This window comes from Oreochromis niloticus, linkage group LG20 (assembly GCF_001858045.2).
Source record: "Oreochromis niloticus isolate F11D_XX linkage group LG20, O_niloticus_UMD_NMBU, whole genome shotgun sequence".
In the NCBI taxonomy this organism is placed as follows: Eukaryota; Metazoa; Chordata; class Actinopteri; order Cichliformes; family Cichlidae; genus Oreochromis; species Oreochromis niloticus.
The window spans coordinates 30,378,682-30,398,669 of NC_031984.2; the positions used below are offsets into that span (position 1 = coordinate 30,378,682).

The 19,988-nt window shown below is 40.3% G+C and overlaps 1 protein-coding gene across 3 annotated transcripts in view; it reads right to left on the reverse strand.

Annotated features, from left to right (window-relative positions):
• Positions 1 to 3,946: 3,946 nt before the first annotated feature.
• plxnb1a (plexin b1a) overlaps positions 3,947 to 19,988 on the reverse strand; it is a 70,090-nt gene continuing 54,048 nt past the window's right edge. For all 3 annotated transcript variants that reach the window (XM_013273741.3, XM_025901692.1, XM_005454073.4), the window contains 17 exons: positions 19,485 to 19,661; positions 19,215 to 19,363; positions 19,014 to 19,114; positions 18,710 to 18,927; positions 18,220 to 18,398; positions 18,062 to 18,128; positions 16,889 to 17,035; positions 15,750 to 15,924; positions 14,263 to 14,366; positions 14,012 to 14,096; positions 13,314 to 13,486; positions 10,500 to 10,660; positions 9,308 to 9,455; positions 8,343 to 8,407; positions 7,739 to 7,814; positions 7,440 to 7,514; positions 3,947 to 6,327 (listed from right to left, as the gene is read on the reverse strand). In XM_013273741.3, coding sequence (XP_013129195.1) covers positions 6,223 to 6,327; positions 7,440 to 7,514; positions 7,739 to 7,814; positions 8,343 to 8,407; positions 9,308 to 9,455; positions 10,500 to 10,660; positions 13,314 to 13,486; positions 14,012 to 14,096; positions 14,263 to 14,366; positions 15,750 to 15,924; positions 16,889 to 17,035; positions 18,062 to 18,128; positions 18,220 to 18,398; positions 18,710 to 18,927; positions 19,014 to 19,114; positions 19,215 to 19,363; positions 19,485 to 19,661 — 2,205 coding nt within the window. In that variant the 3' untranslated portion in view covers positions 3,947 to 6,222. The remainder of the gene's footprint in view (positions 6,328 to 7,439; positions 7,515 to 7,738; positions 7,815 to 8,342; positions 8,408 to 9,307; positions 9,456 to 10,499; positions 10,661 to 13,313; positions 13,487 to 14,011; positions 14,097 to 14,262; positions 14,367 to 15,749; positions 15,925 to 16,888; positions 17,036 to 18,061; positions 18,129 to 18,219; positions 18,399 to 18,709; positions 18,928 to 19,013; positions 19,115 to 19,214; positions 19,364 to 19,484; positions 19,662 to 19,988) is intronic.

Below are 19,988 nucleotides of genomic sequence, written 5' to 3' on the forward strand. Positions count from 1 at the left end.
CTCAGCTTTTGAGGAAGAAGTTTAACAGAAGCATCTGGCACAATCTTGACAAATATATTGTACACTTGATGTTTCAGCCTCCTTCACGTCTCAGAGGCTGAGTCTGCTTTTTCTTGCCAACACCATGCTGTTAACACTCTTACATGGCACCGCATTTTATAGTGGATGCCGTGGAGCAAAGGAGCTCCTGGCTCGTAAAACAGGGAAGCGTGTTGAAGGCAGAGGAATGAGGGTTGGGTGTGTGTGATGTGAGATATCAAGAGGCCTGTCGACCTCACGTGAATAACTGTTAATAGTCAGATGACACATGATGGCATCGCGCCTCCGTGAAATTTTCCATCTGCAAAGCACACGAAACTATAGCTGGAGTGTGTTTACTGTGAGAATGTTTATATTACTGAAGACAAGATTTCTGAGTGTTAAAAATGCATGCATTTGCTTTGGGTGACACAAAGGTGTGATGTGGCAATACTGCAGATAAAAGCCCAGTGAGTCCGGCCTCATTCACCTGCTATTTCCAGCAGATAATCTGAAGTGGATGTTATCCTGCTGTGTCCTGGTCAGCAATTTTCATGCAAGTGACAAGTGTCATAGTTTCACTTTCCAGTTTTCTTCAGTGTATCTGTGGACCCACAAACAGCAGGTGGAAAATAAATGATGATATTTCTTCCTCTCTCTACTGGATAGTAATGACAATGCAAAATATTCCACGTTGATGTCTGCTAATGGTACTTTTCTGCATTCGTAGTTTATGACAGGATGTCATGAAAAAGCAGCTCCAAACCAGGACAGAGCTGCCACCGTGTTTTATTCAGGACTGCAGACAATCCTAACCTCCTGATGATATTATCATACTTCAGCCTTTTGTCTCAGCCAGTCGTTCACTGAGACTGTTTCTGATGAAGATCTCTCTTTGCTCCTGTCTTTGCAGCATTTTCTTTACTTTTTTCTAAAGGGCATAACTTTCAGATACCTTTCATCTGCTGTAGATCGTTTTTAGGCCTGAGACTTCTTTGTCCTCCACTTGTCTAGTTTCCTCAGTTCTCTTTTTTAAGGACAGGCTGCACACGGCAGCATGGTGGTTAGCACTGTTGCCTCATAGTCCTGAGTTCAATTCCACCATCAGGCCGGGGGCTTTATGTGTGGAGTTTGCATGTTCTCCCCGTGTACTCTGGCTTCCTCCCACAGTCCAAAGACATGCAGTTAGTGGGGAAAGGTTAATTGGAAACTAAATTATCCATAGGCGTGCATTTGAGATCAAATGGGTGTCTATGTGTCAGCCCTGCGACAGACTGGTAACCTGCCCAGGGTGTACGCTGCCTCTCACCCCAAGACAGCTGGAATAGGCTCCAGCCCCCCCGCGACCCTGAAAAAGGATAAGCGGAAGTGAATGGATGGAGGCTGCACACCATGCCGACATGGTTTTCAGGTAATAGCTAGTAAGAACAGTTAATAGTATTTTTGGTGCAAAAATGCTATTTTAAGTCTGTCAAGCTGTTATCTTTGGCATTTTTCATAGATTCCAAAGATTGTAACTAAAGTAATGGGAACAAATTATATGTTTTTGCAAAAGGCTGCTAGTAGGTGCCAAAAGATGTGAACTTTGCTAAGGTGTTTGTTATGTGCTGACACAATATGTGTCTGTTTAAAAAAAATTATAGTGCAAATAGTAAATCAATTGCTAGAGAATAGTAGGTAACACTGTAAACATTCAAGCCAAAACTCAAAATCTTCTAAACACTTGTTCTACCAGTTCTGGTCCAAAACAACAAACTCCATCTGCACTGCTTTCCAGCTCAGGCCACCAAACGCTCAGAAGACCATGGAGCCCATGTAGAGATTCACAGGTTCAGAATGTAAGATTAAGCCTACTGAGTACTTTTACAAATATAGGCTGTTATACTGATCTCTTGAAACATATTCCAAGCCTGGTTGGACTGCAGAACAAACAAAGCTCAAGCCAGAGCTTCTTTAAAGTTCTCACTAGGCTGTTTTGTTGCACAGCGTCGGAGCGAGCAGGTGTCCATTCTTGTTTTCCAGCCCATCCTCTCATGTCCTGGTATTACTCTCTAATGTTGGTCCAATCTTAAGCCTAAAAGCCTGTGCTGGCTGTTACCATTCTCCAGTTTCACTGAGCTGTAATAACACACTTCCCACAGGAGCAATCGGTGTGTGTCTGTGTGTGTGGAGAGAAATCAAAATAGCACCTGCACAAATTTAGATCATTGGGTTAGTAGGGGATAAATAAATAGGTAAGAAAAGAGATAATGCAACAAACGTTTTCCTTAAAGTATACATACTAACTCATGCGTTTGAGCCCCCTGCCCACCACAGACTGAACTGTGACCTGCTCTGTTTTTTGCTATGACCACAATCAGCCAGCCTGTCTTCGGTTTACAACTTGAAGCATATACAAATAACGCACACATTAAATATCTTCAGGGGTGACTACGTTTCATCGCCCGCCTGCCACAAGAAAACACCACACTGACTGGCAGCTTAAGTATAGAAATACTTAGTAGTTTTACTGACAATCTGAGCAATCACACTGATTGCTGCTATCTCTGTGTGAAGCATGGTGTGGCATTACCAGCTATGTGTGACAGGTGCTGATACTCGTAGATTTACAGACGTCTAAATATGGAGTCTCTATCCTGGATTACTGATGACAGGAAGCAGTTAATATACGAGCTGACACTCAGCTACTGCACTAATCGCTATCAAGAACCAGGGACTTGTCACAGGGCTGAAGGGATGCTGTTTAAAAAAAACAAAAACAAAACAAAAACGGGTCCAGTCAATAACACTGAAAGTGAAATACATTCTGTACATTGTTGAGTCTATGATAACACTGTGTTTGATACACTCAGCTTCCCAACAAAGGCCTGTGGCTGCCACCTGTTTAACATTTAGACAGATAAAGTAACCGATCTCACTAATAGCAGTGACAATAACTGAACTGGATCTGTGAGCTGGATCCATCCAGGTTTTAACGCTCATATTCTAGAAATAGCTCATCTTGCAATGGAAATGGGACTGTGACATGTTGGCTGAGACCTGAGTATTCTCTGCTACAATACTGCATGAGTACTAGACACGGACCCAAGTGTTTACCACACACTTGGTGAGGACAGTGTGTGGGACTAAAAGTGGAACTTAACACTTCACTACTAAAACCTGCTGTTTCCCCAACAGCCAGTCAGTCCCTGCAGCCTGCCCCATATTGAAATGTGTAACTGTAGTTTACACGTCTTTATTGCTAATTAATCTCTTTGTAACAATTGCATTTCTCTCTATATTTTTCTGTAGCTCATTTCTCTGTATGTTGAGGCTTAGGGGTGTTTGGGGTAGGCCGTTTCACGTAAAAAGTGCACCAACAGGCGTCTGCAGCATTCATGCTGATGTTACTTTCACCAAATCAATCTGATAAGCTGAACCTGTTGATTGTATTTGTGTTGTTAGTGCCCTTTTTGAGCATTTTACTGGAATTGTCTGATAAATGACAATCCAAGTCAGCGAAATTCTAGTATTTTATTTGTCATGTTAACTAACACTAAACAGCAGATAAAAACTTGTTAACCTCAGCTGCTCTTCAGTAAATATGAATTGTGTTAGTTAAAGTATGTGTTAGTGTGATAACCATCTTTAAATGTCATAGTAAAAAACAAAAGAAACAAAAAAAAAAAAACAGTGGCTATATATATTGTGCTGGCTCACTAGCGTCTGGATAGATGAGTGTTCAGTTACAGTGTTTTACTGAGGAGAGAATCACATATACTAAAACTTTTGAAATATTTTAGGATCCTTACCTCAAATTATAAAAAGGCACCTTGTAGTGAAAATGAACTAGACATGAATTAAACTGAACTGTACAAGTGAACCATATTTGCTCCAGAAAACACATCAAGATCCTCTTTCTTTCAAAAGAACTCAAAATTCACTCATGTTCAGAACATATTTACACACAAATTTAATAATGCAAAAAAATGAGACTTCTGTTAACATCTGGACCTGTTTATTGCATCACATTAAACTGTTGTTAGGTTCATCCTATCTGTTGGTTAGAGAACGCTAAAGTCATGATTACTTAGGAAAAGTATGTACAGAACAAACATCAGAACTGAGCTTTGCTTACACAAGCAACACCAATGCGCATGGTAAAAACAAAAAATCCTGTTTGTTTTTTTAATTTACAAGATAACTGCTTGAAACATTTAAAATGGGTCCAAAATGTTCAAAAATAATCAGCATCTGAGGACAACTGGATTTGAGTTTGAAGTTTGAAACTCCTCAAATCCAACTCGATGTACAAAAGAAAAACAAAAACATCTGAATGTGACGGGAATAAATGTTTCATAGATCTGTAAGGAAAAATCCAACAACATATGCAATAAAATAAATAAACAATAAATTAAACTGGGAAAATAAAAGGATTCTCACATGAGGCGCGGCAGAGCAACAGGCACCTTTGTTAGGCAATTACAATGTGTGATATAAATCTCAGAGATGAGCTTTTTCCCCTTTTTGTAAAGGAAAATAAAAATGACACGTACACCGACACCAAAACAGAAATGCTAATTAAACGACCTTAGGAAACAGCTGCTTGCTCAATGTAAAAAGATTCAGCAAACACATATTTTTCCTGAAACACTGAATTTAAGCAGTGGTCATGTGACCACAGAGAAGAGAAAACAGGTCTTTATGAAAATATATATAAAGTAGAGCCTGACCAATTTATGAGCGGGCCGATGTCATTAGCCAATATCAGCTATTTACAGATCTGTTGGTGTCAGGATTTATAACGGCCAATAAATGAAAATTAAAAAGTAAGTAAAACAGAGACGGGAGAAACACCATTCAACTATTTTATGTGGTGACAGTGTATCGATGTAACCCTTACCGAGGGCACTCTGTAAGGGTTGGCAACGTGTTTGGAACGGCAGACGCAACAATCAGCTGATCTATGCAGGATGACTTTAAATGGAAAATTAATTCATCATAGTTTAGTGTACAAATCAAGAATTCATTTAGTTTATTCTACATTTTATTTTATTTTTTTTGTTTCAAAAGTAAATGACCCCAGTATTTGACATTTCTAAAAATGTTCTTCAGTTCTTTTGTGCATTTTATTTTTAATATTTTTGCTTTTATTAGTTAAGTTCAGGTTTGATCTCTTATGGATTTTGTCTGCATGTAGTTTAACTTGTGGAGAAGATTTGACTTTCGGACGGATTGTTCTTAAGTCAGCTACAAATGTCTTTGTCAAACTGCTTTGCGTCTGCAAATAAAAGCAAAGATTGCAAAATGAAACAAAATTTGTGAAACGTTACCTGAAAAAGAAAATTCCCCAAGCTGTAGGTTATCTTTAAAAAAAGCAGATTGAGAGCTTTTATAAAACATTAGTCTGAGATTTAAACTAAATTAGGCAGCAGCTACAAATTACAGTAAAAGAACTGGTAATGACGAGTTTAAAAAAATGAAATATACCCAGGGAACCCATCCAATAACAGCTAACTGAACACGACAACAGAGTAAGACTTGGAAGGTTGATCTCAGGAAGGTAAAAACAGAATGAAAACATACTTCAGATTCAATAAGTGGTAACTTAGACCACTGACAGTGTCATTATCAATTTGTAAGACTTTGAGAAAACATGGTAGAAAACTCCAAAGCTGTTGGTGTTTAAAGGTCAAATCCTCCTTTTCCCTTTTGCCACTTTGTTTTGTCTCCAGCACACTTAGATTTTCTTTTTTCCCCAACAAATCTACCTTTAAACTCAGGGCAGGAATGTTCTGTGCAGTTACTCTGAAAAATGTCCATCGAGAAAGAGAAAAACACCCAAAATGATCTCGTTCGTTTTGTTATTAATTTCCCTTTAGGTGACTTAAACATCAGAAATCCAAGGTTCAGAAGAAATTCCTTTGTTTTGATGTGCTCGGTTTCACATTTTCTCAGTTTTTTCCCCTCCTCAGCGATGTGGCACTCTTTTTGCTCCCAAAATGAGACAAAAGAGGAGTGTAAGTGTACACACCGATTCAGCACAAGAAACATGGTCAGTGTCAATGAGCATCTCTCACCTCACTAACAATTAGTCTGTCAAAATGACAGCAGAATCACAGTATGTGACCAAATAGTCCTTTTTCTTAGGGAAAAAAACGTTTTCTTCTTGTTTTGTTTTCCAAGGAGATGTTAAGAAAAGTTTGTCTATCCCAGCCCTGGAAATCATAGGTCTGTAACCTTGTTTTCAACGGCAGCTGCTATCTGTTGGAGCCTGTATCCAAGCTGCATCTTCTGGGCAGTGCAGTCCTCTTCCAGAGCTGTGATAATCTGATAGAAGGTGAAAAGAGTTCAATTAAAATTCTTACTTAACATATTAAAGTTAGCTCATTGCTCTAACTTCCTTGAAAAGATTTCACTCCTATAGAAGCTTCTCATGCTTGGGCTGCTAGCAGATTGCTGCCATCAAGTGTAGTTTGTATTGAAGACCCCAACTTGTCTGCAAAAACACGCCATATACTAGCCAAGCTGTAGGAAAACCTGAAACAGTGCAATGCAAACCAGAGGTGGAGAATCCACCCTTTCAAGGTTAAGGATATTCCTTGGTGCATATTTGCAGACAAGACGGCATCTTCCATGCAAACTACAGACAACTTTGGAAATCTGCTAGCAATCAAAACAGTTCCGAGAAAGTTTGAATCAACTGGTTGGGAATACACGTTTTCCTTTCAGTGGTTGCCAGATCATTGTGGACTTGTCTCTAAGCCTCTATGAGTGGAGCCTTGAGCGTACAGTGTGACACATCCAAAATGGCAGACAAGTTAACGTCACATAATTGCTAAGTCTCAATGAAAGTCTCAGGAAACAGCCATCTGCCGTGACCTCAGTAAACACTTTACCTGGTGAGTTTATGGGCACAGCTACTCATTTCAAGCAATACAATATGAAACCTTAAGTCTGCGTTGTGCACTGTGATCATCCTATGTGTCAGGAAATGAGGACTATACATATATATAAAAAACAAAAACCAGATGACATGACAGGTCCTCAGTGGTGAACCTGAAATATTGATTTCTATCTGGAAATCGATTGCAATACAGAGCGTAAACCCTGCCCACTTCATATTGGCGAACGGGATGTGAGATTCAAATTATAACAAGAACTACAAAAAGCAAATACTGTTTCTGTTGAGTATTTAATGCTGTTTTGTATGAGACAACTGTGGACTTCAGAGATCAGACATCCAAATATTTCAGGGAATTCAATCAGTTTTTCAATCAGTAACTTGAGCTACACTCCTGACAGTTCATACATATGCACATAGCCAACTCTTTAAGTAATGATTACATGAAATCGCTGTCAGCTCTCAACTAGTAAATCTCTCCTCTGACAGCACACTGTGCAATGCAAGCAACATGTTTGCGTATTTTTGTGATACTCACCTGATCGTAGTATTTGTTGATGTACTTGTAAAGTTCATGTAAAGCCACGAGGCAGTTGACCTCAGCAGCGTAATTCTGTTCAGGGAGAGTAAAAATAGAGAGACGAAGAAACGTCAGTGGTGGGAAGCTGTTAAAAACTGCATCGGTTGCTATTCATATTTTATTTCAAACTGCACATCCAGCTTGTTATTCTCCCAGCCAAATGGAAACTTCCAGGTCCTAAAAGTATTTATGTGTTCAGCCATTGTCTAAAAAAAGGTTACTTTGACTAAATGGGAAAACAAGAGTAGGTAACGTACACGGGAGAGTTCTGCTAGGGCCGAGTTCATCTCCTGGTCACTGGCAGAGATGGTCTGACGGATGTCTGCGTAGTACCTGGAGGTACAGGGAATCACAGATTTTTACATTAAATCCACAGAAATTTGAACCCAAATGCAATAGAGATGTTTACCCCTAATAGCTCGCCACTCTCTCCGCTGATTACTGTCAGTTCATTTTTGATTTGTTTCATTTTAAATAAGAAAATATGACAAATTATGAGTCTATGGTGTATCAGTGGGGAAAACGTGTAGAGAAAGACCACTGAAGCGATCCTTTTTAAATGCAGATCAGGCTAATAAGGCTTCGGAAACAAGCACATTTGTTACCTAAAATCTTGTCTAGCAACACTTTAATATTTCAGCAGGGCGACATGCCGAGCTTAATGTGCAGAAGGTAGTAGTAAGTGTAGCAGTCTGCTCTCAGACCATCCATGCATGGAGCCTCGCGGGCTTAGTCTACCCTCTGTCTGGCGCTGACAGATCGTCCTGGGCCTCGCTCTCTCCTTCCACCCCTCCCTCCCCTCTCTTCCAGAGTGTTTTTTATGCCTGGGGTCAGTGGGACGACCGGCTGCCATATTCTTACCTCTCCACCATCTGCTTGTAGCGGGGGATGTCTCTGGCATACAGCAACTTGTTGATAGGAGAGTCCTGAGTAAGGAAGACAGATGTCACATAAGAGTAACGAGGCATGTAAAACAAGGAGGAATAATGTGCACAAATAATTTTGTTGATGTCAGCATGCACTGGGTACAAAACAAGGCTGCAGGGCTCATTAGACTCACATTGCTATTACACACAAGATGATGTGTAATATCTGATCCTTGCTACATATTATGTGTTAAGTCTTAAGTAGGCAGAACCCAGCCCAGACTATCAGATTTGGTCATTTACGCACTGAGGAAAACTATACGATGCTCCTTTATGTTTAATTAAGAGTCGGCTGTGAATCAATCAGGTGTGAAACCCTCTGACCATCACAGTTTGAAAGTGTGCAATTGTATATTGCAGGATTAATACACAGGATCTTTGGATCGTAAAAAAAAGTATTTTTTACATCTCTAAAGATTTTGAAATGTCCACAGTGAGACAGTCTAGGAAAATGCTCCACAGAAAAAGCACCCAACAAACAGCACACTAATAACAAGGTGTGTTATCGTCTCTGAGGTAAAAAGAGACCCTGGTTAACCTCTAAGTAATGAAAGGCTTCTCTCACATCCACTATGGGGACGACACTGAAGTGCTATGAAGACAAAAAGTGTGCGTAGCAATGCTGCAAGGAGGGTCACAGCAGACACAATTGCTTAATTCTCTGGAATCTAATTTTGGGACCATCCTAAAATGAAACATACATAATTAACACAGGGCTCACAAACACAAAAGGATATAACTTAAAATCTAATTCAAATTCATTTTTTAAAAAAAGGGGGGGGGGGGGGGGGCAATCCATAATAATCTACAAATCAATGTCAATGTGCCAGAATTGGCCAAAAGGCTATTTTTCTTCCCTCTGTAAGTGTCTCAGATTTGTTCTTTACAAAAGAAGCTCACCCGTCCCAGTTTATGGTCAGCTATGGTGCAAGAATCCATAAAGGTCTGAGCTATGACAGACAGCACAGCATCCACGTGGTCTGACGTCTGCACATCAAAGATGAACTGTGGGTTCTTCAGGATATTGATCCAGAACCGCAGTGGCAAGCTGTTTGGTAAGGCAAGAAAGAATTTACACATTTAAGCAGTGATTGTAATGTAAAAGTAAAGTTATACATCAGATTTTAAAAAATGCTTCAAATGCTTTTTTATGCAGAAAAAGAAAGAAGTGCAGGTTCTTTACTGGTGCTTTCACCCTTTTTGTTTGATTCTAACAAACTCTGGTGTCCTGGGCCTTTTTGTTCAGTGTATCTGGAATGTGGTGAAAACTCAAAGATCAAGTGTGGTCTAAACTAACTGCTCTGAGGAGGTTTGGTTACGGCATGAATCAATGAAGATCGGCCATAACATTTATGCATATTATGGCTGACTAGATAAGCCTTAAAGAAATGGCACATATAAATAATCGCCTCATCCTTGAGTTATTGCGTTAACAAGCTGGCACGAAAACACACTTTCAGCGAGTGTGTAAAATATGAGAAACATGGTAAACACACAGGAATGGCTGTTACCACCAATAAGACAAACATACAACACACTTCTTTTTGTGTCCTTTGTATATTTATTTGTCATTATTCACAATATGTAAGCTCCACGGTCTGTGAAATCATCACCACTTTTTCTGGTGCGCTCTTTACAAGTACAAAGAAAACAAATAAGATGCAGCCAAGTGCAGGTGGACCTACTGTCAGTAAGTGACAATGGGTTTCCCCGGAAGACCCACATAGCAGTGATGTATACAAAGCTGACAAAATCTAAGATGTCAAATGTTCCTCGTGTATCAACCAAATGCTTCAAAGTAACAAACAGTTCAATACGTCTCTGGCAAGGTTCATGAGCCCTGGCAAACCCTGACAAATCTCTGCTGTTTCCAGGTGATCTTCAAGTAAAGTCCTAGTACAGTAACACCATAAAACCAGCTGTTGTCCATATGTTCTGTGTGGGGTGCTTCTTCAATCTCTGGATGGATGAACTTCCCCTCGAAGTATATCTATGCTGTGTTTCATATGTCCCACGGCCCATGACCCATTCCTGGTTTCCAACTCTGCCTCTCAACATCCAAACCCAATGTAGGAGTCTGCCACCCAGTTACCTGTTGGTTTTCCAGATGTGGATGGTCTCCGGGTCCGTGATGTTGTGCTGCTGAGCCTGCTCATCCAACAAGTCGAAAAAGTATTTGACAGCTAGAGGTACAGGACGGCTGGTGCTGAGGATGGCGGTGAATAAATCATCCACAAACTTCTGCAGAGTGCCCTGAGACAGAGCAGAGAAAGCGACAGAAATAAATAAACCATGAAACAAAGAGGGGATGCTCTCTTTGAAGGGGCACTCCACAGATTATACACATGAAGCTGAGTTAAGGTGCATGTGTCATCTAACAGTTATGTAACATTTCCTGAGGCTCTGAACAAGCCCACGTCTATTTTTTCCCCATCCCAATGTCACAGGGGTTTTTCTCAATTTGGATTTAACTCTTTACCCCTTGAAAGCCCAGAGGACTGACCCTTGAAGCACCTTTCTGAACTCAGCGGTTTCTGTCATATTTAATAAATAAGATTCTATATTAATGGTCCATGGGATAATGAACCATGGTGTTTGGTGCAAAAAATGAAAACTAGCACACGAGGATGAATATGCAGGGGGTTAGGTCAACCTGCTCTAAATCAGTCAGAAATGTGGCTTCAGGTGGTTAATATCAGGAAATCAAACTTGATTCATGTAAAATTCAATTTTCTGGAAGTTTCTACTTAATGAAATCCATTTTTTAAAGCAAAAAAAAATAATTATATGCTGTACACAAGTTTGATCACCATCTTCTATATACAGGTTATGCTTAATAATGAAACAGTGAATTGTAGGACATACAGGATCTTATGTTTCTTGAGCTTTAAATCTAAAACTGAAAGTGCATTATTTTGACCTCTAATGTACAGAATTTGACAAATAGATTTTTTATTTTTGTTTGTTTGGGGACTTTTTAAAGTCTCCCATCATGGATGCCAATTATAAATTCTTGAAACAATTCTGCAAGTAAGCAGCACAGGCATACATTACAACTTATGCAATATATTGTAAGAATAGACTATCGTAGTATTAGGGATTTAGTTGTATTAACGGTAGCAAAGCATTATATTCATTATTCATTTAAGTAGGTCATAGGTCAAGCTGCTAAACATTCACACATAAAGCACATAGAACTGGTAGAATAGGTCAGAGGTGTATGTGAGAAGCAGAGACGACAGAGCTGCCGTTAGTGGGATAAGGAGTTGGTAAGCCAAAGCAAGGAGAACACAGTGTGCGTGGAAGTGGGCAGCAAGGATACGAGATAGGGAGGCAGGAGATAGAAAGGGACCAGCAGGCACCTAGTTTTCAGAGACAAAGGTTGTTGCTGCTGGGACTGCCCCAGTGGATTTTGATGTCAGGGCCTGACACAAAGTACATGTAATAAAATTAATTGATTGTTTATTCTGAGAAAAAACAGGAATGGAATATTACACAGTTCTATGATGCATTATACTGCTGATTTAGAAGAAATGCTGTTTGTGTAGAATTATGACCTCATTTCTCTGATTAGGGAGAACAAAACATACTAAGCAGGAAGCCAATGTCGTAACTTAGGCTCACTGAGAGAGAGAAAGAATGTGAATGCTTAGTTTGGAGGGGGGCCGAAGCTGTAAGAATGTGAGAAACGGTCAGACACTTCAAGATTTTGCCGGACACCCTCCTGTGCAAATCTCCCGTCCGGACGATTGTAATGCTCAAAGTGTTGTATGGAATAAAGAGAATTGAATTGATTAAAGTGATTGTTGAATAAGCATTAAACACAGAGTGTTGTTCTTCCTTCAGCCCAAAGATCAGAGAGTTTGGGTATTTAACGATACCATACGTTTATTTTGTGTGTTCGTCTTATCCTCACTTCATTCATCTATTTTCTTAACCCCTTAATTAGCTCAGGGTCTCCATGGCATCTGTCATGGAGTGAGAGGCGTCAGTCATTCATCATTGGTGACAGTATCACACTGATACGGAACAAAGAAATCCATTCTGCTTCCTCTTGTTTTTTGATGCATCAGTATAGCAGCTCCTCACATGCACATTCAAGGTGTGCAGAGGTCCAAAGCTGGATGGTATTTGTGTTAAAGGGGTGGTTATATGCCAGAGCCACTGACATGAAACTATGGAAACATGTTCAATTAAATATTAATGTAATAGCAACGACAAAAACAAGCCAAATATTTATTCGACAGTTGTCTTTCAGCATAATCCAACATGTAGCTTAAACCCACTATGCTTTTTGTTCCCAGTTTATTCATTGTTCATCATTACTACATAATGTGTTGGGTCAACATACATTATAAAGATAAATATTTCATGAGCTCTAAATAATTTAGACTCACGCTGGTTCCTAACTGACAAAGGTTTCTCAAAATAGTACCATGCCATAGTCACGAAGGCCACCATGTTCACATACTCAGTGTTGGCTGGCTCATTAGGAAAACGTGGAACATGAGCAAATACGTTTTTCAATTATGTAATCTCTGGATGAAAAAACGTAGATTTGTTGGATTGTATCGAGTTTAGCAGGTTTTTGTGGCATCTCCTGTGTGAACACGTCTCTAATGTCTCTGCACATCACACCTTCTTGCTGCTGACTCATTTCATATTTGTATATCCACTGTGGAGAATCCACAACAAAACCACTACATTTGGTGTTCCCAGCTGTTTACTCTGCTGCCTGGAGGCAACACAAACCTGAATAACACTCAGTAACACATTTTGTTTATGAAAAATAAAAAAGAGGTATATGTACCATGTGATGTGTGTTCAATTTAAATATACAAAACCTATTAAGATATTAGTGAGTGACCACCACCTTGTTGGTCCCCATTCAGACCATGTGTTTTACCTTCATGGAGAGCAGGCGCGTGAGGTAGATCTCGGGGATTGCTTTGGCTCGCTCCCCGCCCTTCTCCCTCACACTACCTCTCCTGTGCTTGGGCAGCTCGGACTCCTCGCTGGCTTTTACCAGATGCCACAGTCTCACGCCTCCTTCTTCCCCATCATCCAGCATAGGGGTCTCTGGTAGGAGGGGACAAACAGTTGGATGAGTAGGTGAGAAACAGGTCACTACATTTCTCTGTTTAAAATGTTTGTACGCTGGGAAAAACTGAGGTTTTTGTTCATTATTACAGCTTTTATTCCCCTCACAGACTCATCTTCACACCTAAGTCACGGCCACTGTAAAATAGGATATGCATAAATAGTCAAACAGCACCATCCTCTGGTTATTTACACTCAGTTCATCTGCTCAGAGAACACACGTCTCAAAGAAGGTCGCCAACCATTGCCATTAGATGCAGTTGTCTACACACAGACAGCAACGTATTAATGTAATAGAAGAAATTGCTAAAGAACAGAAAAATTACAATCCCCACAGTTTCAGCTGCCCTTACTAACTTTATCTCTCTTACCTCTTAATTGGATTTGTCATGATTTGTCTTATATGGAAACATTACTGGTCGGCTGCACTGATCTGAAGCAACAATAATTATGACACAGTAGAAATAATACCAACACAGGGGTAACACATCATAATGAACTCACTCTCTCCTGGCATGTAATCGTGGCTGTCGTGGAGGTGATGTTTGTTGTTTCTGGGAACAAGGGCCACCGTTGCTCCGTCGGGGACCTGATTACACAGTCACATGACAACATTCACACTGTGGTTAAAACGGCTTCCAACACTTTAATGAGGTTTGTGTGTGTGTGTGTGTGTGTGTGTGTGTGTGTGTGTGTGTGTGTGTGTGTGTGTGTGTGTGTGTGTGTGTCAGTGTTTGTGTGATGTCAGCACTCACCTTGTAGTGCTGCAGTGTATTAAGGCGCTTCCATGAACCTTGCACTACTGATGTCAGGTCTTCATCTGATAGGATTAGGTGACCTGCAACACCTGCACGCCACTCTGAAGGGAGAAATGTTCAGGTAACCTTGAGCTTGTGCTTACAGCTGCAGAATTATGACAGTAAACTTTGAGGACTGACAAAGTATCTGGTAGACCAGATGGCAGCTTTGCTAGTTTAAAGGTGCACTGTGTAAAATGTCACAATACACATCAGTGGATTGCAGAATGCAGTTAGCTGAATTTGGTTTTCTTACCCATCACCAATTCAAGTGCATGATCCTAGCTACAGTGACTGTAATCTGTCACTAACTGCAGGCAGTGACAGATTACAGATGAACAGCAGACAAACATCTCTGGCCGCCAGTCTCCTGTTTCCCTCAACTGTCAATGTGTCCATGTCTATTTACTCTGGCGCAGGCTGTAAAATTTAAACAGATACGAGTTGATGAGCGCGTGACGTTCACCTCTCACTGATGACAGAGATGTTGAGGAGTTGCTGATGATATCCTGAACTTGTCTGTCAGAAAGTGCTGCTTTTACTGCCAGTGTTAGTTGCTCCTGCTATTCTTTGAAATGGATCTAACACTGCTGACTTGAGTGTGTGAGAATGACTCAAACTGTTTATCAGATGGAAAGTGTGATTTTCGGGACACTTGAGGTTAACATTAGCTGGAATAATATGATCCTATAACCAGCTATTGATGTTATTTAGCCGGTTCGTCGTCAGCTGTTCGGAGACGGGAGGGTCAGATGTGTAATCTGCTGACAATGTCAGGAATTAATGAGCATGTTGTTGCACATTTCTGTGTGTTAGATCCCTGACGTCTGTTCAGGAGATGCTGGTGGCGTTGTCTCTTTTCCTTCGGCCTTTCACTCATTTCTCTGATGATGAAACAGGTATGATCCTTCATAGCTTGAGTCCAAAGGTACAAACATTAAACAAAGTGTTTTGACTTCTATGGCACAGTAATACCTGCAAGTTCTCTTCTCCTCCACCTTTGATGTACTACGTATGTGGCTGGTCTTTAGTGACACACATGAAACGTGCTAGTTGTAGTGGCGATGTCCATCTCGGCCATTGTATTCAAGATGCCAGACCAATACAGCGGCTTCTGCTCCTATTAATTTTTATGGATTAATTCTAGGTTTATCACAATGTATGAATTTGTTGGAAGATGTAATTATACACTGGTTTCTACAGATTTAGAAGTGATATCTTTTCAGCGGATGCGTTTTCACCTTTTACTTTTTTAAACCACAACTGAGTGTTGTTTAGATGACTGGTGAGGTTTTGTTTAATGTTTAAATACTGACTTGATGACAGTTGTTTTGTTTTCTTTTATGCACTTCACACATAAAAACATCTGCATCTCTATAGTTAAAATGTTCACATAAGAGAAGACTGAAACTGAGTTATGCTGTTGTGAAATGAACCTGACTCACCGAGATGTAACGAGTCGATGTGCGGCCGCTGAGAAAAAGAGGTTCCCTTCCAGGTTTGTTCCAGAAGTTTCTCTTTCACTTGTGTGATGGTGTCGCAGTCCAGCACCTTAGCAGGAACCGTCTGCGCTGTGGTGCCGCCGCTGGCAGCTGCAGCTGGCATCACCACATTTAGAGTCTGGACAAATGTACACAAGTGCTGGTTATGGATAAAATGATAACACTGTAGGACACACAGCACTGTGGAGGAGTGTTTGAGTGTTCACTTGTGTGCAACCATCCACACTGGTTTGACTTTAAATTGTTTAAGCTTAAATCTTAACAGTTTGACGTTTACATTAATTTCAGTCATGTTTATTTTAAAGATGTCAAAGTTATGTGAAAAGTAAACTTTTCACAGAGAACCTAAGTACACCCCATTACTCAGTAGCTTGTAGAACCACCTTTAGCAGCAATAAGTCATCATTTTTAGCCTCTTTTTAGACTCTTTGTCCCACTCTCACATCAGGTCTTTGAGGTTAGTGAGCATTTTTTCCATGCACAGCTCTCTCTTAAGGCTCCATCACAACTTTTCAATCAGGTTGATGTCTGGACTTCAACTAGGCTACTGCAACATCTTGATTCTTGTCTTTTTCATCCAATCTGTAGCTGCTGCTGCGTTTGGGAGCACTGTCCTATCACATGACCCAATTTGAGGTTCTTCTGGCAGGAATTCCAAATAAGCCAGACTTATTCATCCTTTTTCTAACTGTACTGTCATCAACTTTAAACTGAGGAGCTCTTGAATTTTGTTCAGGTTTGTCTGACCGTTCTCACTTTGTGTTGAATTTCCTGATACACCCACTCCTGGAAAGACTGTTGTATTGTTTTTATGCAACCCTGAATGCTCCAGACCAAAGTGACAAAAATCTGCTTTTATAAACGTTCTCACACGTGTTGATGACCAATTTATCATCAACGCATTGAAGTGTAGCCAACCTCTTAATTCCTGTGGGAGCAGTAAGGACGTACTTAGTTTATTAGCTTATTCAGTTAAATATCAGCATATGATAATAAACCAAATAGTTTGAGTTGTAGTGTTTCTATGAGTTTCTCCTTCCAACATTAACAATGCTGCAATCAAAGGACGTGTGTGTTCTAACCAGTGTGCGGTACTCCACGTCCTCTCGCAGGAGTCGGTTGTCGTTAAGTGTGTACTTGGCTTTTCCAGTCACAGCGTCCACGGGTCCCTTATCCACCTGGTGCTTTATTGCTCTGAACAGCATGTAGAAAGATTCCCCTGCTGATTCCTGGCCAGGCATGAAGAATTAATTCATTAAAGTGGTATTTCATACTTCTGATCAGTCACACTGTCTTACTGGTGAGCGACATTTGATCTCCACTGACTTTCTGTGAAATGTACTTTAAATACAGCGCGTCTGTTCCTCCTGTAATGAGGTGTTTTAATGTTATAATTCAACAACTGAGAGCAGATTCATGCAGCGCTGCAGTTAGAACTCCCTCCTGCTTATTTGCAACATTTATCGGAGTATCTAATCATATGAAGATGAAGTTTTTAGCATCAAACAGTTGTGTGTTCCCATGGCATCTTCTGTTATGGTCTGTTACGCTGTGGGTACTATTTAACGACACTGCTTGTTGAGGAACCGTCAGGCCTCAAACTAGAGATTTAGATGGACTTGTCTTCTTGCTTAGTTTAGCACCGGAGCCTCCTGTTGCTCTTTAAAAAAGAAATCAGAAATTAAAGCCAGTTTTCTTTAATACTGTGAAGAGAATAGTACACACCATTGTGTGATTTTTTTATTTTTTTTATTTTAGTCAAATTTTTGTTTTATTTCTTAGAACAAGAATTATCTTTTCTTTTTTCAGAATCTTATAAGAAAAGTTTTCTGATAAAACTCTAACACTGTCTTTTAGAGGAAGAGGAAGGGTAAACTCCAGCAACTATACCCCTTAAAGGGTTAAAAAAAATTAAATAAATCAAATTGAATACAATTTTTTCTTTTAGAAAACATAAATGAATGAATGTTTCTGATCACCTTATTGCCAAGACTGTGATGTGCTTTTCAAAGGGAAGAAATTTTAGCAGTTCTGTACCAAAGTTGTTAAAAATGACCTTGAAAGCACAATTTTAGCAGATTTTCCCCCTTTTCAGGTTCTTAAAACATTTTCCTGACATAAAAACATCACAGTAAAAACCTTCTTTTTTATAACTTCAAATAACACTATAGTAGTAACTGATGTTCGTCATAATTCACTGATGCTGGTGCCAGTGTCCAGCCTGCTAATGTTTGGTCAACCTTAAAACAACTTACCCTCAGAAACGTGAAGAGACAAATGGACATCCAGTTTGTCAGCAGCTTCTCAACAACTGATTCGGTTCTGGGAGAAAAAAATAAAACACATGTAAACGATCCGTGGATGAAAAATATCTCCTACTCGCCAACTAGGACAGGTTAAAAAACGCCATCACCTCCTCAGCATCAGTTTGGGGTTCTTGGCCACATACTGTTCCACTAGATCATTGAGCAACGTCTTCAGGATGTCTGTGAAGTACTCGAGTTTACCGTGCAGAGCTACAGTCAGCAGAGAGGCCACGTAGGCCCGGTCCCTGGGGGAGAAGGTCCGCTGCACCTCGAGAGTGTGAATAAACTGGAAAAACAAAAAAAGGTGAGAATATGAAGTTACTTAATCTGTGTGTGAAAAATCCCCCTTGTTTCTGTCGAGACCAGTAAACCTTGGCAGTATAGCTCTAGTATGGGACCTCCCCGTCCTTCTAATACATACATACAAGGCTGACAATGGAGAGTAGTAGCAGCAAAATAGAACCAACCGTGAATCAAGATGTACAATATGGATGAAGTCAGACACAAGGATGTCGGTGAGTTGCAAAGGGGCTTGCTTAGCAAATGTAGGTAAATAAATAAATACAGATTTAATAAAAAGCAGCTGTGACGGCTTACCTTGGTGAGAAAAAGTTTACTGTTCAGCAGATTGGACAACTGAATGAGCCCTTGCTCCACCGTCTGCCTTCGACTCTCTGGAACATCCAGATCTCGTCTGAGTGGGGACTCCTGGTGCCCCGGGAAGAAAATGCGCTCAGCATACGTTCGGTAATCCAGGAAGGGAATCCCAGAGCCCACCAAATCACTGGACATGTCCATCATCTCTGTCATCAAGTCTAAAAAGAGGAATAAAGGTCTTAGTTTTGGTCTTATTTTAAGAAGATGCATCCTCTAAAAGTCCAGAAGAAAAAGAAGAAGTTACCTGTGAACTCCTTCTTACAGCGGTCTCTGACACTCGTCTCCAGGTTCTCCAGCTGGATCTGGACTTTCTTATAGTCCCTCATGGCCTGTTTGCTCTTTCTCCTGAACCACAAGCCATGATGAAGAGGCAATATTAAGGTCAAAACCAACCAATATGTTGATCAAATGAGAAACTGATGCTCCGTGAATTGAACATGTTTACCTGTATATGAGCACTATGATGAGCACAATGAGAGCCACTATGGATGCTCCAACACCGACTCCCACCTGAGCCTCTAGAGGAAATGTAGACTGTGTCTGGCTGTCGTACTCTACTCTGCCCAGAGAAAAGTTCAGATTTCCCATTTTCACCTGAAAAGCAGGTGAAAAAGAACAAGTTTAACACTACACCTAAAAATCCTAAGTCCTTACTATATGAACTTGAGAGGGTTCACTAAACTCAAATTCACAGTTCTTTGTATCATGTACTCACTGTGAACTCAGGCAGACTGTCCACGCCATCCTGCTTCTTCCTACCTTTGACCGAGGGCTGCTGAGCTGGTGGCTCGCAGTACAAGTGGCTGTGTGTCAGGGTCTTCACTGAACACAGGCCGTCACCTATCCAAGCCTCCACCTCGCGCTTGGACATGGCTCGATCTAAATGTTCTCCCTGGATTAAAAAAAAACAGATTATGACTTTTCTAAAGCAGCTCTGACAAAACACAACAGCATTTCATGTGTTTAGTCAGAAGAAAACCAGGCTCTGGGGAAAGGATGTAATCTCCCTTTTCTCTACCACTCTCAGCTACAGCTTTCCATAAAATGTTATTATTATTTATATTTTATAGAAGGACATTCATATGTTTTATTTCTCAATATGTTCTTTGAAATCTGAACCTGAAGTGGAAAGACTTACTGAGGATAGGAGGTGGTCCTATGCAGACTATATAAGACTTTGAGCTTCTAAAGCCTTTTGTTATTTAAAGATGTAGTTGCA